Genomic DNA, 22,514 nt, shown 5'->3' on the forward strand with positions numbered 1-22,514 from the left:
CATCCTCAAGCTCATTACCCAGCTCTCCAATGGATTCTTATCCTTTTTTGTCTACTACAAGAGACCTATCCACACTTTAGTAAAACTTATATATATATATCTACACTTTAGCAAAACTTTACATTCATAACAGTCCACCCTCCAACTCGTCACCCAGCTCTCCAATGGATCCTTTTCTGTCTACCACAGGAGACCTATCCACACTTTAGTATAACTTGTATATATTTGATGCAACAGATTTATTTGGCTATATGGCATAACTAAAGAAATTTAATGACCACGACTAGAAGCTGAGAGATACCAAAATAGAAAAAACTATTTATTATTTGAATGCACAACTAGTTTTGTCTTCTTAGAAAATTTCATCAGGTGAATAACATGAAATCTTCTAAGAAGATGAAACCAGTTGTGCATTCAAATAATAAATAGTTTTTTCTATTTTGCTATCTCTTGACTACTAGTCATTAAATTTCTTTAATTATATATCATCCAACAATCAAGAAACGAAAAACATCATATTTTAGCCACATCATGTGAAACAGCAAATACCAACTTCTACATACTATTTTGGTTAGAAGAATTGATGGCAAAAGGAACTAGATAGGAGCTGTCAAAGCAAGATATAAGAATATTTTGCTTTGGAAGACCAAACATGGTCTTCCAAAGAACATCAAGACGTGGACAGGAAAGAACAACGTACAACTGCTCAGATTAACACAAGCATGCATTTTGTTCACCAAGATAGTCGCTGCCCTTCAATAGAAAATAGCACCATAAGAAGAAGATATATCATCGGCATCACTTGGATCATCTCTTGTGTGTGCTGTGCAAAGTGAAATATTTTGGCCAAACTAGAAATTTGACTGGATGAATAAGAAATTATGCCTAATATTTACACTACAGCCACTCCATGGTTGCAGGCCATTCTTTCATTATTTTCAACCCAATTCTGCATACAAAAATAATAAAAGAAAAATCTTAGAGAAACTGCTGGTGTGCAAAAGTAGCTTATTTAAAATCTTTTAGGGTTAATGAAAATGACCAGAAATTATTTTCGACTTCCATTAACCAATGGATCTCTCATATCTATATATGCTGACAGTCCTCTTTTACCTGGATTTCATGTCTCCCATTCCCAATCAGAAAATGATATACAAGATTGCATATTATACAATTCGATCGGATTAGAGAATGTAAAACATTTTCTAATGCGATAAGCACGATACCAAAGAAATAAAATAAAAATCTACGGTGTTGCTGGTTTATACCAGTAGATTTTTAAGGTTTATTAAAATAATAAGAAATTATTTTCAAATTCTATCAAAGGGCCTTCGTGAATACGAACACTTTATTAAAAGATCATTTGAAGACAAACCGACAATCTTCGGTGCACTGTATAAAAATTTTAATACAAGCTAACCTACCAGGAACAGTTAACACAAGTACTGGCTAACTGCAAGACAAACTACATTCCAAAAACCCCGCATTCTAAAAGAAAAATAATATTGGTTATCACTGTGGTTACCAGGACAAAACGCCACCTCTCAAAGAAAGGATTTAGGCTATCACGTAATTTTTATTTGACTAACATAGACTGTAGGTATCGTTTTTTCTTTCATTTTTTTAATAAAATAATATGCAGAATCGATAAATAAAATAATTTAATATTAATTGGAATTTCGAACATGTCAAAAATGACAACCATATTAGAGAACTTATATCCGATCCTCACTATACGGACTATATGATTACTTTAGTGAAAGTTAGCTTTAACACTTTCATTGCCAAGCTGAAAATTGGAATTTCGTGGTGGCCAATTTTTTTTACTTTTTTTATTTAGTTAGCGACGTCCACGCGATAACGCGTTGTCGGCCGTTTGGTGAGAACTTGCATGGCGTGATATCGCGTGATTGTCAATGAACATGTTAAAGGTATTAGTGATAGCATGACAAATAAACTAAATTAACAACTACCTACTAAATTACCTACTACTCGCGTCTGTAGTACATAATGCTAAGATCTGTCTCCACCACCCCTGTCTTTTGCTGGAGAATTCTGCATCTCTTCAACTTTCCCATTCTGTCGGCTCTCTCTCTCTCTCGGTATGTGTGTGTGTGTGTCATTTTTCACCAAATTATTATTAGTATTATTACGGGCAACTCCAACGAGTCAATAGACTCATCGAGGGAGGCCCTAACATCATGTCAAGAATAATTATTCGATATTCACACAGTATCTATCATACGTCGCCTTGAACTCATTCACAGTCGTAGCAACCACAACAGACTCTGGAAGCTTATTCCACTCATTCACCACTCTCCAAGTAAAAAACCTAGCTCTAACACCCTTGTTAACCACACTCTTGCCCAGCTTCCATGTATGGCCCCTAGTCCTCCCACCACCAGTCCTATTCTCAAAAATATCTTCTGAATTAATCTTATAATAATTCTTCAGTAATTTGAATGTCTCAAATATATCACCACTTATCGGCCTATCAACCAATTTCTGCAATCCACAAATCTTCAACCTGTTCCCGTAAGGTTCGTTCCATACATCTGCTATCATCTTGGTCACTCGTCTCTGGATCCTCTCCACCTCCTCCCCCATCAAGAAGAAACCCTGGCACCCATATCTGGGCACAGTAGTCTAGATGGGGTCTTATCAAGTCTCGATACAGAGGAAAAATAACCTGTTTGTCTCTGCTTGTTAAAGTATTTTTCAGCAACCCAGTGATTTGATGAGCTGATTTAGCCACTTTTGCGATGTGCCTCCCTAAACTTCAACTCCCTATCCACCAACACTCCCAAATCCCTGCCATTGTCAATTTCCTGGAGTATGGTTCCACCAATGTGTTATAATGCTACTAATCTTTTCACCGCAAAATGCATAACCTTACACTTTGCCACATTAAATTGACATCTAATCTCCTTAGCCATCCTCCAAACTATCCAAATCATCCTGCAAAATTTTGACATCCTGTTCACTCACTATTGCACTACCCAACTTCGCATCATCAGCAAACAAATGAACACCTTCCTCTCAGATCCTTTCCTATAACGCTAATGAACAAATTGAACAGCAGTGGTACAAGAACAGAACCCTGCGACACACTAGTCACAGACCGTCTTTTGGACTCTACTCCTGAATAAACCACTCTCTGATATCTCGCCATCAACCACCCTCCTATCCATCTCACCAACCGTATATCCAACCCCATATGCTGCAGTTTACTAATTAGAATTCCATGTGGTATCCTGTCAATGGCCTTAGCAAGGTCCAGTAGAATCACTGTAAACCCATTACCCTTATCCAGTTCAGCTGTCACTGTGTTATAAACGTGAGCAAGTTACTGAGGCATGATCTACCCTTCAAAAAAACCATGCTGTCCTCCATACAGTATCCCATTTATCTATTCAATATTGTATTTTCCTCTTGACTATTTTCTCCAAGACCTTCACAACGATTCCTGATATATTCCCCCCCCTCGGGACTAACGCAGACCAGAGACTCAAATTAAACAAAATGAATAAGGCACTGACAATTCTTTAGCCGCTTCATGTACGACACGAGCTAGTATACCATCCAATCCCACAGATGTATTGACATTGAGGTTTTGTAATAGACTATTCACCTCCACTTCATTCACAATTCCCATATAAGCTATTGGTTCATTCATTCCTGCAATGTCACCATCTGGATGATATACTCTTGCAAAGTGCTCGCTCAGTAATTCAACTATATCAACTGATTCGGTTACCTACCTACCATCGGCATTCTTTAAAATCATATACATTTTTTCTTTTACTTGCAACATATCGAAAAAAACTGTTTGGGATTCTCTTTTGCCTGCATGGCTAATCTTCTTTCATAATCCGCTTTTGCTTTTCTTACCACACTTGTTACCCTTCTGGCCTGCGCTTTATACCGTTCATGTGCCTGCAGTTCATCTTTCACCTTAAATTCGATCCACAGTTGTTTCTTTTTTTTGCAGTTCAAGCTTAATGGTGTTATTCATCCATTTAACACCTACGTGATTTATTATTCAGACTCTAGGTATACAGTCAGCCATTGCCTCCTGCAAAAACTTCTTAACCGCCTCCCATGCACTACCAACATCCAGGCCTTGCAGTTTTACATGCCATGGCACTGAACCAATCAAACCCCTAAGCTTGTCATACTTACCAGCCCAACAATTCCACATGTACCCTGTCTCAATTGTAAATTCCACACCTTTAGCCACCTCCCAAGTCAAGAACCTATGATCACTCTCATCAATTTGTGGCAACGTGGTCATATTCGTTACAGCCAAATTCTCAGATGCAGTTACTAGGTCAGGCACTCTCTGACCCCTAGTATTTTCCATTACATGCTGTCACTGATAGTTATCCCTTAATAACTGAATAAAATCCAATTCCTTCCTCCCATGTGACTTCTCCTCCTTCCAATCAATGTTACCATAGTTGAAATCTCCCATAATAATTACCCTCCTTCCACTCATTTCTTCTATTTGCTTATGCATAATATTTAAACCATCTATTCCATCACCTGGTCTATAGCAGCACCCAACTGTATATTTTTTTATGCTAGTCTCAATCTCACACCAAATAGCTTCAAATGTGCTCTTTTCTCTATCCTACAGTTCCACTTCTATTCTCCTTGGCTGCAGCTCATCAGCTATCAATAACCCTCCTCCCCCATTTTATTTTCCCTGTCACTTCTGAACACAGCATACCCCTCACATTCAATCCCACTAGCTATATCATCTTCTGTCAGCCATGTTTCACTAATGCCAATAACCTGTGGTCTGGAAGTGCCAACCATGGCCAAAAATTCTTCCTTCTTGTTCCTGATACTTCTGGCATTAGTATACATGAATTGCATAAGCCCATTTGTCCAATCCCTATGATGCCTTATACTAACTATCTCATTCTGATTTGTTGTCTTTCGTACTCGTTCGGGCATATTACACATATTCATACACTCAACTGTCTCCCTAAAGTCTGCATATCTATCCCCCCCTTAATAACTCTAGTTTTCCTTATTCTGTACATCCACTTCCACTTCAATCAGTCTCCATACACCAAATCCATTCAAATGTAAACCATCCAAATCCTTTCGCCCATCAAACTCACTCCACAAATTCCACACCACTCCTCCTGCATAATCCGCGCATAGTCATTAGCAATTTTGGTCCTCCTTCTATACTCTTCACTGTCTTCCCTCCTTCTATACTCTTCACACACTCACCATCCTAACTCTCTCACTCTTCTCTTTTGCTACCTCAAGCAATTAGTTTTGGACTTCCTTTATACTTCCAGAATCCATGTGAAAACCAGCGTTGGAATTAACTACTCTGTCCATGCTCGGTACATAGTCAATCTACTTTTGCCTTTTTTTTTCTTTTTTAATGAAAAAACAATTTTGGTAGATGTCAGTGAAGGATTGGAGAATGCAGACTAGCTACTTACCGCTCTTCAAATATTATACATAAAGGAATATGCTTACTCCCTTTGAGGAAAAACAAGACAGTTAATTTCTTTTGCATCGGCTGTTTTTATTTCGAAGAAAGCAGTATCAGAATGAAAACCCAGAGCTGGAAGAATAAATCACTTAGGAGTTCAATGGATGATTAGCCATGGAGCAGGAGCTGCAGACAAAGAAAAAGTTGTGGAATATACACAAAAAGATGATCAGCATGCACCACATGAACAGTACAAGACAGTAGAGGCAAGATGAGTGGCCTGTATCGTAAGGAAGGCCAAAGCTAAAAAGAGAGAGAGTGCCTAGCTGACGAGGCCAAAAGAAACCCTAAGGAGTTCTATCGGTATTTGGCAAGTAAAAGAAGGAATGACTAGAGGACCTTTAAAAAGGGCTTATGGTGGGGAGATAAGTAACAGAACAAAATCGAATAGCTGAATTATTGAGTAAGCATTTTGTTAGGATGTACCATCTAAGTGATGAAGTTGCAATACCAAATGTGCCATTGGCTGATGGGAGAATACAGAATGAAGATTTACTCATACAGGAGCTTAAAATATTGCAGTACCTCAATATGAACACAGCCACTACATCAGATAGCATCGGCCCTTGTATTAGAATGTGCAACTCTAATATCATCTCCTCTTACCAAGCTCTTTAAGTTTCAGTAGTGGGAAGATGCAATGACAATTGAGTGGAACAGGGAAAAACTGTCCAACTGCATAAAGCAGGCTCCAACACAAAAATAGCAAATTATACTTCAATAAGAATCTCAGTAGCGATATTGGAGATACACTGCTTGGAAAGAAGTTAACAGACATCATAATGTGAGGAACAACCATCCATGGCACCCAACTTAATAAGATGTAGGCCCTCCATTCGCTGCGATGACTGCAGCAATCCTACCAATCATACTTACCACAAGCGTATGATTGCATCAATGTGAATTTTTGACCATTCTTCCTGTAGGCATGTAAAGCGGTCCTGGACCGTTGTAAAGCATACGTGCTTTGACCTTACCAGTTCATCCCAACAGATGTTCAACAAGGTTGAGATCAGGGTTCTGTGGAGGCCACATGTGTTGTGACCTTCATGTCCCCAAATCACAGTTACAGAAGTAGCCTCATGACAAGGCGCATTGTCTTGTTATAAGAAACAAGTTCAGTTCCGTAGAAACGCCACAAAGAAAGAAGCATTGCAATGTCTACAATGTTCAGATACCTCTTGGAGTTAATATTCATGGCACCACAAACAGAGGTCTGGAGCCAAACCAGGAAATACAGGGCATATATTATCACTCCGCCAACTCCGAATTTCATAGTTTATGTTACACAGTCTGGTAAGAGAGGTTCACCAAGCATCCCTCAAATTCACATTCGTCCATTTGCTCGTGAGAGGGTGTAGCGTGATTCGGTGCTCCCGAACAGCTTTCCAAGCTTCCACGTTCCACTGTACTTGCACCACTAAAGACGCCATGTTGGTTCGGGTAATGTGGGGCTTGTATATTGCAAACCTATCATACTGTAAACCTCGGTTCTGAATGTTTTGCGCAGTTTCATGTTCAAGTCGATGCCCGGAAGCCTACAATCAATGTGTCGGCGGATTAATGGCGGTTTTTATATACTAACCTTCGTAGTACCCTACGGTCACGTTAGGTGAGTGTAGTGGGTCGTCCACTGCAGACAGCACTTACAGCTGACTCCCTGCACTTCCATCTCAGTATGGTATTACTGATTGCCGACCTTGGATGGCCCAATTTGCCAAACAGATAGGTCTGTAACATGGGATTCGAACAAAATGCCTCTTTCAAACTCTGTCAGTTCCCTTTTCACAGCCACTTCACTCGGACAAAGTTGCATTGACTTGGGAACATCATATTCCTCCAATTTATCTTGTATATAAACACTTGACTTTTGACATGACGTGATGCACCTTGCCTATGTGGATATCCATTGACTTCTTTCCAAGTATTGGTGACACACTGAATTCAAGACTGGGGGATAGGAATATGATACTTTATAAGCAGAAATATGGTTTGTAATAGAAGGTCTTGATTTGGTAGGTCTTGAATTAGCAATTCCTTACTTTCTATAATAAGGTGACAATGGAGTTGGATAATAGAAATGGCTACTAAGTGCTACTGCTGAATATTGCGAAGACATCTGACAGGATTCCACATAGAATAATTCTATGTGGAACAATTCTTATTCATCCTCATTTGCTTCAATAAATTGAAGCAAATAAGGAAGGCATCAAGTAACACTCACTTCAGGACATGATTCTCATTTGTGTTAACAGTTTGTGGTTTCCACGAATGTCCTTTGCATTGTGGCAGAACACTTCCGGTACGTCTAAACCTTTCAATTAAAGCAATGTTTACATTACTGTTTGGGGCACGATTACGAAAATGACGAAGAAACTGCTCACAAATATGTCGTAGGCTTGGACCATTTGCTCTACCAACTCCGTATGAACGAAATAATGTTCAACAATAAACGTCTTTTCTTCCAACGTCAACACTATTGCTACATAAAATTAAAGATGCTAAGAAATTATATTCTTGGTTAAATCCTTCATCCAAGTGTAAGCAAACACGGTCTACATGTGAAGTAATTCACGACTGGGCAACTCGTATATAGAAGCTAATGATTTCACATCACTTGCCTTAGTATTCCATAATGCAAAACACATAGTCATATGGATATGTATATGCTATGCATTATGGGAAGGGTCACTACCCAGACCGGTTTCGACATTTATTGAGGTCTCATCAGTGGGAGCCAAACCCAGAAGTGATACCAAGGCTGAAGTAATGCAGAAGTCATATTTCCATATACAAGTAGCCAAAAGGTGTCCCACCTTATTACTTAAATAATCTGGTTTAAAGATAGATGATCGAAACAGGTCTGGGTTTTGACCCTTCTCATTCTAAGAACTTTGTTTAATTCATGTTTATTTTAATGCAAATATTTCAAGCAAACATTTACAACACTAATGATTTTGATTTATATCAGGGTATTTTGATAATATTATATGAAAGGTTTCCAAAAAATCAGGTAACACATTTTTTTTCCTTAATAACGGTGAAAGGGAATGAGACAAAACAAGATGGGCATGATCCCATTAATAACATTCACAGCTAATACCAGCCACACAGGTGTCTGTGAAGGTATTCATTTTTTGCAAGCAAAAGGGACTTCACCAAGTTAGTCACCATGAACTGGTTGCTGTGTATGGCGAAAAGTTGATGTCAAAAAAGCAGATGTGATTTTGGTGCAATGAATTTAAAGCGAGTCATGGTGATATTCTGATCCACATCAGCCGGACAAGACAGAAGACATTTCCCGCATCGTTCTTGAAGACCAGTGAGTGAAAGTGCGTGAAATTGCACACGTGGTGAACTTGAGTAAGTCCACTGTTTACGAAACTATTCACAAAAAGTGTCCCGACAACTGTCAGAGTACAAAGCAACAGACATTGGAATGTATCTGGAGAATCTGTTTGGGATACGACAAAGGCGAGGACTTTTCTTGCTTGCATACTTTACCCCAGAGAGCAAACAAGATTCTGTAAACTGGAAACATCCACGATCTCATGTGCACAAAAAGTAACGGCCAGTGTCTTGGATTCTCCAAGGCGTTTTGTTGGTGGACTTCTTGCCGAAGGGAAGAACAATCAAATCGGAGCTTTACTATGCAACGTTGTACATTCGATGGTCGTTTGACCAAGACTCCTAACAAGCGGCGTGATTTTGGTGAATGACAAGGCTACTCGACATACTACACACACTACTTGTGAGTGCTTGCGCCATAATCATTGGGAAACTCTGCCACATACATTCTAAAGCCCAAACTTAGCGCCTTCAGAATTCCATTTGTTCTCCCCCCATACACAGACTCAAGAAATACCGGAAAACATTTCACTAAATGAGGAAGTTCATCGAGCGGTGCGATGTTGGTTACTGGATGTGGGAACGGACTTCTTCAGTACTGGTATTGATAACCTGATCTATCGTTGAGACAAGTGCATCAATAAATTTAGACTTTTTGGAGAAGTAGTGCATGTTCACTTATTTCTTGGTGTATAAATTCAACTTCATATTATTAAGCATCCTCGAGGGAAAAAATGTGTTGCCTTACTTTTTGGAAATCCCGTTGTATCTATGTTATATTGTATAGCTATAGCTATAGCAAGCACGTGGTTTAAGAAGAGAGTTGGACACTTGATAACTTATAAGAGCGGGATAAGATGAGTCAGATTGACCATATTATGTGCAGAAGGAAACATCTGAAGGAGGTGAAAAACTGTAAAGTGATTAACGGAGAAAGTGTAGCAGCATAGCACAGGTTGGTTGTGGTAGACTGATATAAAAGGGGAAAAGAAGAATAGACGGAGGTGGCGGAAAGATAGGAAAATAAAGTGGTGGAAATTGGAAGAGGAAAATCCAAGGAATGAGTTTAAAGAAAAGGTATTGAAAGGAATGAAGTTACCAGAGGATGTGGAAGAATGGTGGGATGTAAATAGTCGGAATATTAGAAAAAGTGGAGAAGAGGTGCTCGGTATAACATCAGGAAAGGGGCACCTGAGGATAAGGAGGCATGATGGTGGAATGAGAAAGTGCAGTTGGAGATCAGGAAAAAGAAACAGGCAAAAAAAAAAATGGGACAACATAACTGGAAACAGAGCCGACAAGAAGGCATATAGATTAGCGAAGAAAAGTGCAAAGAGAGCTGTGGCAAGGGTAAAGGCGAGGGCAGTTGAAGAGGTTTATGAAGTACTGGAGTGAAACGGTGGTGAAGCTAAGTTGTTGAGAATAGCGAAAGCTAGAGATAAGGCCTCGAAAGACATAGCATCAGTTAAGCAGATAAAGGACGCCACAGGAGTAGTACTACAAAATCAGAGAAAGATGGGAAGAACATTTTCGTAATCTACTAAATGAGGAGAATCCAAGAGAGAGGCGTGAAGATGGAGAGGCAAACGAAGAATCGGTGCAGGATATTAGCAGAGAGGAAGTGTATTGGGCACTGAGAAAAACGAAGAATGGAAACTCTGTGGGAGAGGACCAGATACCTAGAGAAGTGTGGAGAAGCTTGGGCAGTGAGGGTGTAGACATGTTATGGGATCTGGTGAGGAAAATAGCCCAACAGGAAAAGATACCAGAGGAATGGAGGAAAAGCATTCTCATCCCAATCTACAAGGAAAAAGGAGATGTTCAAGATTGTGGCAACTGTAGAGGGATCAAGCTGATGTCACACATGCTGAAGATATGGGAAAGAGAAATTGAAGGAAGGATACGGCGGGAAACAAAAATCGGTGAGGAGCAATTTGGATTTATGCCAGGAAGAGGGACAACGGATGCAATATATGCGCTAAAACGATTGATGGAGAAATATAGGGAGATGCAGGTGGGGCTACATATGGTGTTTATAGACCTGGAAAAGGCGTTCAACAGAGTGGCCAGACAGGAGGTATGGAGGTGTATGAGGAAGAGTGGGGGGGGTCAGAAAACTACGTGAGGTTAGTGAAGGAGATGTATGAGGGAGCGAAAACAGGTCAGGTCTAGTGTCGGTATGACAGAGGGGTTCCCCATTGTCGTAAGGCTCCATCAGAGATCAACTCTGAGCTGCCTACCTCTTTGATCTGTTCATGGATGTACTAGTGGAGGATGTCAAGAAGGAGGCGCCAGAGAGCATGATGTTTACCGATGATACTGTTCTCTGCGAATCATCCCGAGAGAAGCTTGTAAAGACCCTGGAAGAGTGGAGAAAGGTATTGGAGGAGAGTGGCATGAAAATTAACTGGGGGTAAAGACCAAATATATGTCAATAGGGAGTGGCAAGGATATGATCATACGACTCCAGGGTGAAATGTTAACTTCAGGGAAGAAATTCAAATTCCTTGGGTCGGTCGTCGAGAGGAATGGTGACCTGGATGAGGAAATACAGCACCGAATAACATGCGGCTTGATGAACATGAGGAAGATGAGTGGGGTCCTGTGTGACAAGAGAGTGAGTTGTAAGATGAAAGGAAAGCTGTATAAGATGGTGGTGATGCCGGCGATGCTCCATGGTGCACAGACGTGGCCTATAACAAAGGCACAGGAGAGGAAGATGGAGGTGGCGGAGATGCAGATGTTGAGATGGATGAGTGGTGTGACAAAGGACAGGATAAGGAATGACTACATCAGAGGGACGATCGAGGTGGGACCGATCGGTAAGAATGTACAAGAAAGCAGGCTGAGGTGGTTCGGTGATGTAGAGAGGAGTGAGGAGTATGTTGGTAAACGAGTGGAGCGTATGGAGGTGGAGGGAAGAAGGAAAAGAGGCAGGCCCAAACTCAGATGGAGGGATAAGGTGGCAGAGGATCTTATGGAGAAAGGATGGAGTCGGGAAGATGCCCTGGACTGGAGAATCTGGAAGAAGAAGATTAAAGATGGGAACGCCGACCCCGTTTAACATGGGATAAGGCATAGCGAAAGAAGAAGATCTATGTTATATTATAGTCCATATCTTCCAACTATAATATGAAATTCAACCTACCTTATTCGTCACTTTAAATTTGTAACCTTATTTTATAATCCAAACAAATCCAATCCAATCACAGTTCTATGTTGAAATGTCGTCTAGACGTTATGCAAGTCCCCACAACTTTCCTTATCTGAAACCATTTTTCTAATCAACAGTTCAAAAATCACGAATTTTATAGCATTTATTATGAAAGCAAAATTGTCCAAAATATTTATTTCTTTTTCATTGCTGAATGAGCATGCAAAGATAAATAAAGTTCATTGTTACATTCTTGCTGAATTATTCTCATGAATACAGCGAGTCCGCTGAAGACGTACCAAAGAAAATGAGTGTGCATCGATCCCATTTTTGGGGAAGAAAGTTCTATCAAAAGCTGAAGTTGATCGACGATTTAATGCTAAGTTATCGAAACAGTATTTTGTAGCAGCAACAATGTAAGGATTTAGACATGACGAGGAGCGCTATTTCAATGTGTTGTTGTTGTAATGATAAAATACATATAGAATTACAATACAGCGGCACCTTCAGACAAAATCTTGAGTGTATCGACAGTTTAGCCTATAATCACAAAGTCGTAGTTTCAAGTCCTACAGCATCATCTATATAATCTAATTTTGTTCCATCAACATGAACCTGCTGTGCGATTTTTTTTTTTTTTTTGAAAAATTCTCATTTTTTTCAGATATCAACAGTTCGCTTCGGTTCTTGGAAATTGCGGCAATAACAACTAAGATTATAAGGCCAGGCAGGCAGGTGCACGCCGGCAATATGTGCAATATGTGCGACGCACACAGGCGCCACGATAGTAAATGCGCCAAAGATTTCAGGCGAGGAGGAAATACTTAAAAAATATATTATTCATTAATTATATCAAAATAATAGTAACAAGGCTTATACGTTGGTCATACATAACTGGTAATTAGTTTATGGAATTAACAACGCATATAAAGTATATTAATTAAAGGTAACTTTAATAAATAACTTCTATATTTCGGCAACGTCACGTTGCCATCTTCAGGAACATAAAGATATGGTATGTGCACGCAGGCACTAACAAAAGCAAATGAGGAAGAAAGCAAGAAACTAATCTTGTTCCTAAAGTCCTAATGGTGCCCTCTGGTGGGTAAATTTGGTTGACTTGGCAGTTGGGCTGAAGTTCTCAAAATGTAAAAAAAAAAAAAAAAAAATCAGCTAACGCCTTTTTATTCCCGTATACGGGAGTAGGCGAGGCCATTTAGCCCTATCTAACTTTTGGAGACTGAGTGGGCAGTTCAATCTCCACTGGTACCCAATCAGAGACAGATGGCCCAAGGCTATCACTAATTAAGCGGTACGCAGTGAAGAGAGACGGCTCAAATGTGCCGCCATCTCGTGGTCCCTAACCCTAACACAAATATATTTAATGTCTGAAATAATGTGGGTTCTACGGTCGATTTTCTTGAGTTTACAGGACGAAAAACCCGAGTTTCCAGGAGGAAAAACCTGCTTGCCCGTGCCAGAGATCGACTAACTCGGGAACCGGTCGAAAAAAGGCTTAGAAAAATTTCCTCTAGTCGCCGACTAGACTCGAAACCAAGACTTCCTTCGTGCGGCCAAGCGCGGTGGTGTGCAAACGCCACATCCACTGAGCTACACAGGCTCCTTCTCAAAATGTAAGTCTCCCAAATTTGAAGTAGTTTCATGCACCCAAATTTGTTGAGGTTAGGAACGTTTTTTTAGAGCTGCTGAAGATTCCTTGAATAATCTCTCGTATTTAAACTTGCTGCGGCGTATTATTTTTGTTTTCTTCCAACGAATTCTATGGTGGGTATCTAAGGCATGGTCTGCCAGCCCAAAGCGGCTGTACTGGTGAAACCGGATGTAGTCCTTGTGTTCTGAAATTCTGATATTTGTTGTTCTGCCTGTTTGGCCAAAGTAGGACAAGAGGGCACCATTATTACTTTAGGAACAAGATTAGTTTCTTGCTTTCTTCCTCCTTTGCTTTTGTTAGTGCCTGCGTGCACATACCATATCTTTATGTTCCTGAAGATGGCAACGTGACGTTGCCGAAATATAGAAGTTATTTATTAAAGTTACCTTTAATTAATATACTTTATATGCATTGTTAATTCCGTAAACTAATTACCAGTTATATATCAAAATAAATTACATTTTTGTTTAAATTTTAATTATTTTATAGATATGTCTTAAAAAATTATTTATAATCACTTATTTATTATTATTCCTTAAGATCTTATTTTATTCTGATCCTAGTTCTAACAAGCAGTTTAGAGTAAACAAGTAAAATATAATTTAAAAAAATATATTTTTTTTTTGAAACTGACTTGAAACTAGCGTGAGTTTACTGTTTACAGGATGACGCACGTTTGAATTTGTTGAATCTTGTTCAAACTCGCATTTGCTCTAAACATATATAAGAAAACGAAAATCTGCTGCAGGTTTTCTTTTTCTCATATATGTTTAAAGTTTATATAAAATATAGGCAACATCTTGCAATGTACCTGAATCGTCATGAGAAAAATTTAAATCATTTGAACAATTACAAAAAAAATGGACAGAATTAATTTGTATTAGCAATACAAAACTTGTATTGGCAATTTGCAACAAACAGTTTTAGATAATGAAAGGAAACGTTCGTATGAAGTTATAAAAAGAATAATTTTTGTAGAACAGTTTTTAGGCAAACAAAATCTAGCTCTTCGTGGTAAAAGTAATAAACTTTACGATCGCAATATGTTGATAATCCCCAAACAGTAGTGAGTAAGGCCTATGGAAATGCCTCCAGAGCTCTAGGCTGCAAGAGAAACATTGCTCAAGTTCGATTTTAGCCATCGTTTTCTAAGCCTTTCTTTGATCGATTCTCGAGCTAGAAGGACAAGTAGCGTTTTTCTCCGGAAACTAAATTCCACAACTCAAGAAAATCGATTGTAGAACCCATATTATTTCACACAATAATATTCTATGTTATCCTCTCCACCAGATACTATCTAAAATCTCTAACAGTTTGGACCAGGTATCTCTCTCTGATTAGCTAAGGGTGATGAGTGCTGCCAATCCCTCGGTCTCCAATAATTATATTGGTTGGGCCTAATTATGATTAGGCAGAACTATAATGGCCTATCCTACTCCATCCGGAGAATAAGTAACGTTAGCTGATTTATTTTAAATATCAAAGAAAATGAACATACTGTTTCAATTATCATTATATATATAAACTCAAGGTAAAAAACTTTCTACATCTTTCTCTCATTCAGAGAGAAAATTTGGCAGGGCCATTATTCCTAAATAATTTTTGGAAACTAAAGGATTTTAGGAGATTGGAGATTATCTAATAATCTCCAATAATCTCCTAAAATAATATAGTCTCCAACTATAATCTCCAACCTTGCCTTGGCGAATCATGATAACTGGTCCAAGATTATCGATGATTTTTAAATTGGCATCCAGGGAAGAGACAGCTCCCATCAGTTGTGGTTCTTTCATTATACGTTGGCTATCTGAATCAGTGTGAATTTTACGTCAATTATCTTGAGTTTTGGATAAAAACACCAGTTTCTGGAAGAAAAATGTACTTGCCCATACCAGAGATAGCCTTTCAGTAGACTAGACTAACTTAGAATGGCCTTTCTTCCAGGAACCTAATAATATGGATGGACACGGCATTTCTAAAGGGCTGCGTTATACTCGTGTATATATATATATATATATATATATATACATTACATTCAATATTCAAAAGCCAACTATCATTATGTCTCAAGAGAAAAGTTTTTAATCAGTGTATTCTTCCTATGTTAACATATGGCTTTGAAACATGGACACTAAATGCAAAGGAAATTCAGAAATTAAGAACAACACAATTTAGTATGGAAAGAAGTATGCGTATCACAAGACTGCATCACAAAAAGAATACGTGGATAAGAAACTAAACTAAAGTCTCTGACATCATAGGAAGAGTGAAACAGCTGAAGTGGCAATGAGCTGGGCATATTGCTCGAAGACAAGATTAACGATGGACAAAAGAAGTACTGGATTGGATTACACGAGGGAAAAAACGACCACGACGCCTACCTAAATCACGGTGGATTGATGATATCATCAGATTTGCAGGAATGACTTGGAAAAGGAGAGCCATGGACAGACAGTTTTGGAGTAATCTTGGAAAGGTCTTCATCTAGCAGTGGATCGACAATGGCTGAGAATGATGATATATATATATATATAAGTACAAGATAAGGCAAACCTTAGCACTAGTCTTCTCTTCCAACTCTATAAGAGTTTAGAATGCATGAGATTAAATGTGAGAGGAGAGATCGATGCATGATGTAAACTATACGAATTCAAAGACACAAAAAAAAAATAATTATAAAAAAATATCAGTTGTCACAAAAATGAGAGGCACTGACACGAAATTAGAAGCATAACTTTTTACACTTATTCGAAAAGTTATTTTTAATAAGAAATAACTTGAGCCTGTGTACCTCAGTGGATGTGGCATTTGCACACCACGGCGCTTGGCCGCACGAAGGAAGACTTCTTGGTTTCGAATCTAGTCGGCGACTAAACAAATTTTGTAAGCCTTTTTTGAGACCGGTTCCGGAGTTAGTCAATCTCTGGCAGGTTTTTTCTCCCGGAAACTCGGGTTTTTCGTCCTGTAAACTCAAGAAAATCGACCGTAGAACCCACATTATTTCAGACATTAAATACGAGTGTTAGGGTTGGGGACTACGAGGTGGCGGCAATCGTTGAGCCGTCTCTCTTCACTGCGTGGCGCTTAATTAGTGATAGCCTTAGGCCAGCTATCTCTGATTGGGTACCAGTTGAGATTGAACTGCCCACTCAGTCTCCAAAAGTTAGGCAGGGCTAAACGGCCTCGCCTACTTCCTATATACGGGAATAAAAAGGCGTAAGCTGATTTGATTTTTTTAAAGAAATAACTTCTGAAAAACTTTGTAAAGTTTTATCCCAATGAATTTTACAGTGGCGAACAAATTAATCTAGAGACACATTTTGAAAAAAAAAATTAATTTCGCAAGAAAATAAGTACAAAAATGAAATTTTAACTTTACCTAATAATTTATGTGCTTCTCTGTTCCTAATAAGTTCGTAAATTCGCTTAGGCATGGACTTTACCAACGTAGAACACATTTTTCTTATTTCTACATTCTCGAAACCATACTTTTATAATGTATTGAGTCATCTTTTGTATCACAATTTAATTTTCCAGTTTCTTTTTCACTATGGCCCACAAATTCTTTATTGGATTAATGTCAGGAGAGTTACCTTTTAATTCCATCATCTTGGCGATCTATTCTAGGGAGCATATATATATATATATATATGAAGCAATTGGATATTGTGATACGAACTCTCACTTTTTTCGAATTGTGGCTTGGAGACAGATCCTGTTGGAAGATGAGTTCTTTCTCTTTCTGGATCTGTGCGACCACTCTTTTCTCCAATATTTTTATATATTGGTCACTTTTCATCGTACCATCAACAGCAATAAGTGATCCTGGACTATCATGTGTAAAACAACTACAGAACATCTTTTTAGCTGGTGTTTACGAGCTTGTTGAAAATTAACGGTAAATTTCTTCTCAGCCGCTGATTTGCAAACATAGGGGGTATTCGCTCTCCTTGGACAAAGAAATGGCTCTCGTCTGAGAATATGATCTTTTACTTTTCAACAGCCCAATCTTTGTAAATTTTTTTTCCACTGACGCCTCTTTTTCTGCATAGCCTTCGTTAACACTTGTTTCTTTTTTGGATTGTGGGCAATCCTCCCTGCTTCCAACAATTTTCGACGGACTGTCATGTCAGAAACATTAATTCCACTAGTTGACGTCTCTATTTAAGTCTACAGCAAACAATCTTGGATTCATTTTGCTTATCCTAACTAGTAAATGATCTTGAGTAAGTGTACTTTTCCTTTATCGCTCACAATTTTTCCTTTACCGTCAGGAGAAAAAATACCTCTCCCCTAAACTTCTTTAAAATCGCATTAACAGTACCCAAACCAACACCACACTCATTGTCAATTTGTCTTTGAGTCATGGATGTGTGCTGAGAAGGAGTACATATTTTTGAACACTTTCTTGGAAATGTATCCATTTTATAGCTACACAAAATGAATAAAATACTACAAATGTCAACTTATTTACATTATTAAAAACGCACAATACTATTAAAAAACATCGTAGAGACAGTCAAAATACACAGCACTCACCCAAAATAGTGAAGTACAACCAAAACGTAGTAAACTGAAATCAAAAACATTGTGAACTGAAACAAAAAAACAAAAACCCAAACTAAATTACTTTGAACTAAACACACACACACACACACACACACACACACACACACACACACACACACACACACACACACACACACACACACACACACACACACACACACACACAAAAAAAAACTTGACGAAAATTCGGCTTGTTCAGATTAATTTATTCGCTACTGTATGTCTATAAGATAACAGCATGACCGGCCAGACCTGACAACAAATCTGAGCAGACTGATCAATCTATCCATAATAAGAAAAATCACATGGACAGAAATTCTATACATTCGAGGATAGGAAAGCAGAGAATATTTATCTTTCGGGGAACCTAGGAACGAATTCCATTTCTGAAAAAATTTGCTGAATGAAACTTGAAGGTTAATCCTGCGAAGAAATCTCGCGAGGGTTTCCTACAATCCCTTGATGCACAGAGAGAGTGCGTGAAGAGGAATGTCGACATGTCATGGAAAGGTTTGGAAGAAAATTATGTGATTGCATTTGACATTTACCAGGAACATGATTAGGTATGGAATAGAGAGCTACCTTAATAAACTACATTCTAATGATTTGTTGTTCCATCTTTGCATGTAGTTTGCTAATTCCATCTCTGATTATTGTTCACCACATGGCATTGTAGATAGCTTCCTCTCCTCCGCTTTTCAATACTTAAGTGCTAGAGGTCTGTACTTTCATCTGCACTTTCTCTGACACCCACTCACTTCGTATTTTATCCACAGTTTTACTGATGACAATGGAATTCGTTCCTCTTCTACACTGAACATAGCTTATAGTGCTCGAACATTCCAAGCTTCCAGATCCTTCAGAACCAATATCTGAAACAATCATCCCCTTGTTATTCTCCCACTAGAGAATAACAAAGAGATTATTGTTTCAGGAATGACAAATGAAGAGCCTTGTCAATTGCAGTGCTGACAAAATTCAGTCCTATCTAATTTCTCACAAGAGAGATTTCACTACAACTCCCTTCACTTTTTACAATATCAATAGATCCCCAGACAAGATCGAATTTCTATGCTTTAGCTGACATTCCTGTGGTGTTTCCTAATACCAACGTCATATCCATATCCACCTCAACCTGCAGAAAACATAGTGTTCTTTTCCATTCAAGATATTACTTCTCACCTAACCCTATGCAAATTCCAAATTTGAACAATCTTAGATTCCTGTTTACATATTTGGGATGCTCACCAAAATCTCTCTAAAATGCTTCATGCTATCCAGAAGATAAAATCATGAAACATTTTTAGTGAAAGGTCTAGGATCACTTTCTCTACCTTATGTCTTTTCTATAGATATTGTTGTGGCAATGTCCTCTTGAACTGGCCGCCATCATTTTGCACTGTTCTTTAAGCTTCTGAAATTAACAGCTGTTACTAAATACTTGTAAACAGTTCATCTTCAAAATTAATGAACCAGCTTCTTGCCAGCCTGTTCCATATAAATTTCTTTGTTCTTTTGAACAGCCTTACGCTTTTTTTTCTAAACACACATACACGCACTCACACACACGTACGTACGTGACGAAGTACAACCGAGTATAACTACTTTTGCATATATATCTCTCGGTGTATGTATTAAATAATACTATGCATTAACTCCTTCTTCACAAAAGTCATGCGATATGATAAAAAAAAAAAAAAAGCATTAGCTCCACATGAGTTATGACAACGCTCTGAAATGGTAAAATATAATCATAAAGAACAAACAAAAAAACTAGATGAGCATATGAGGTGTTAAAGCGGATAAAAATATCTTCATTAATAATCAAAGGCATGTTTCAGAAAAATTAAATAAATAAAGAATAGCACTGCAAATATCTTGTGATAATTATACAAAATTGATCAGTATACTTTTTAAACCAGTTATAATAACATGATGTCTGTGATCAATTTGTGGACTCAAAGAGCTCTAGATGGAAAGTTCTAATAGAGCACAAAATGGGCTCTGCCAAGCTCTAGGTAGAGCCCGTTTTGGGCTCTACCCGTAGACATATATTTTTTTTCTTCTAATTTTGCCACTGCTGATAGTACGATTGAAAGCAGAATTAAAACTCTTCGACAAATATGAATCGAGATTTTATATTTCAAGTGTCATTAATTTTCATTCAAATAGTGCAGAATTATTAATACGCGTTCTAATCGCCATATACGAAAGTGTGTGTGTGTGTGTGTGTGTGTATGTGTGTGTGTGTGTATGTGTGTGTGAGCTTTAACTGGTCTCATAAAAAAGAGCCAGCGATTTGGTTGTCCGTAAACAGCGTAGATACAAAAGGCCACTCTTTAAATAATTCTAATCTTTCATTTGACATTTAAAATGAACAGCAGAGTTATAAAGAACGTTGTAGATAAATCTGCATAGCTTTCAATATTTCTTCCATTAAAATTTTAAGACATTTTTTTTAGCACAGGTCAGTCTTGTTTAGCATAATCTTAAATATTAAGAATAAGAATACAGCTAAAACGTTTTTAACTATGTAAACAAATATATCAACGTGAATTTTCAGATCGAAATTGAAAACAATTGTGAGAATAATCATTCCGAAATGAAAGCTACGCTTTGTGTAAACACATCTATTTAATATGGTATTTTAGTCAATACATTTGTCAGTACAACTTATATACTCTTCACCAAGTTTCCAATCCGATTATCACATTCCGATTTACTGAAGCATAACTCTGATAACTGGAAGAAAACTAATTGAAAGAAGCGCAAGCAAATTTGATGCGGGTAATGAAGCAGTTACTGAAAATAGTGCAGTCCCAACAATTTTTTTACATCACTGTTTTCTCTGATGCTATTGGACTAGTAAACCCTGTTATGCCTTGTTTCTATGAACTAAAATTAAGCATTATCAGTTTTTGTTTAGGGTTTACTCAAAATAGTCTCTAATTCCTGTTCGAAATGATACTTCAAAACTGATATAAAATTGTCAACTAAGATAAAGATATTTTTTTAGCAGGTACGAAATGAATGATGGGAGTTAAAATGTCAATTTCATTTCCAAATTTACGTGACATCTCATTTCCCCGAAATTTTTAAGGTTGAGTCCAAATTACTCTTTGAAATATATATATATATATATATATATATATATATATATATATATATATATATATATATATATATATATATATATATATATATATATATATATATATAAATTATTGGAAGACGCTTCCTGGATAAAAGTGATTTAGCGTCTGCGCTGCAGCACTCTATCGTCTACGTAACTGTTGCCACGGCAACTCTCTCCGTTCACCTGCTACAGAGAATTTCATTCAGACCGCCAGCTCTAATATCTTCGTGTCTAAAACAGTGTGCAAGACGTCATGTCTCGATCTCCAAATGAATAGAATTAATTCTCGAATTGTATGCGTGCGTGTCTATCTAAATAATAATCATTATCTTCATGCTAAATGGATGTGATCAACACACGTCAGCACTATATTTAAGGTCGATATTTCAATTTCACGATTACTGTTGTCACCATATGGTTGGATGACACAGAATTCACCAATAATGGCGGTGTGCCGAGTATTACTTTCTTATTTTGTCCTCGTCGCCCAGCTGGCAGTTTTGAGAGCTCGCTCCATAAGCTATTCATCTCCGAATCTTCTTGGTGATACTGATTTTTTTGAAGGAATTAGAGAACTACTGACAGAACATCAAAGACAGGTGAGTCTACATTAAGCACAATCCCGATTCAACAACCATTCCTTTAATGCTATGAGCATCTAATCATCATACTAGTTTTAATTATAACGAACACTACAATAATGTTTGAAATACAATAACTAGAGCTCCATAGAAAAATATAGCCAACATTATACCAAATCTTATCATATACAAAAATTAGAATATGAAAAAGATGAAAACTACCCTTGGATAATTATTTATTATTATTATTATCTGTTTAATCACTTTCAATGATATAATCAGATGTGCAATACATAAAATAAGGCAAAAAATATTGGCGTGTTCGCGAGTGAACAGTACCTGTTCTTCCATCCATCCGTTTGTAATAAACTCCAGAATAGATGCACAATAACCACTACTTTTAACATAATTTAAACGATGTTTAAAAAAAAAATTAAAAGCGGTCGATAATAACTATGATTTCATTATGAAGAATAAAATACAATAATTGGAGATTTCTGAAGCTTTATAAGACTCCTAGTTTCTTCTTTTTA

At 37.7% G+C, this 22,514-nt stretch overlaps 2 protein-coding genes across 3 annotated transcripts in view; one reads left to right on the forward strand and one right to left on the reverse strand.

Annotated features, from left to right (window-relative positions):
• Window positions 1–22,514, reverse strand: part of LOC150107706 (ubiquitin-like modifier-activating enzyme 6) — a 701,981-nt gene that overhangs the window by 660,715 nt on the left and 18,752 nt on the right. The window contains exon 1 of one of the 2 annotated variants that reach the window (XM_090391480.1): window positions 1,425–1,502. The exons of the other annotated variant lie outside the window; for it this stretch is intronic. The gene's annotated coding sequence lies outside the window, so the exon portion shown is untranslated. Of the gene's footprint in view, window positions 1–1,424; window positions 1,503–22,514 lie in introns of those variants that run through there. 2 annotated transcript variants of the gene reach the window in all.
• The window catches only part of LOC150107707 (peptidyl-alpha-hydroxyglycine alpha-amidating lyase 2-like), a 43,355-nt gene continuing 42,443 nt past the window's right edge, over window positions 21,603–22,514 (forward strand). The window contains exon 1 of the mRNA XM_090391482.1: window positions 21,603–21,999. Coding sequence (XP_090247608.1) covers window positions 21,823–21,999 — 177 coding nt within the window. The 5' untranslated portion in view covers window positions 21,603–21,822. The remainder of the gene's footprint in view (window positions 22,000–22,514) is intronic.

The sequence above is a fragment of the Typopeltis vanoorti genome, chromosome 4 (assembly GCF_054136105.1).
Source record: "Typopeltis vanoorti isolate ZY-2024b chromosome 4, IOZ_Tvanoo_1.0, whole genome shotgun sequence".
NCBI classification, from domain to species: domain Eukaryota; kingdom Metazoa; phylum Arthropoda; class Arachnida; order Uropygi; family Thelyphonidae; genus Typopeltis; species Typopeltis vanoorti.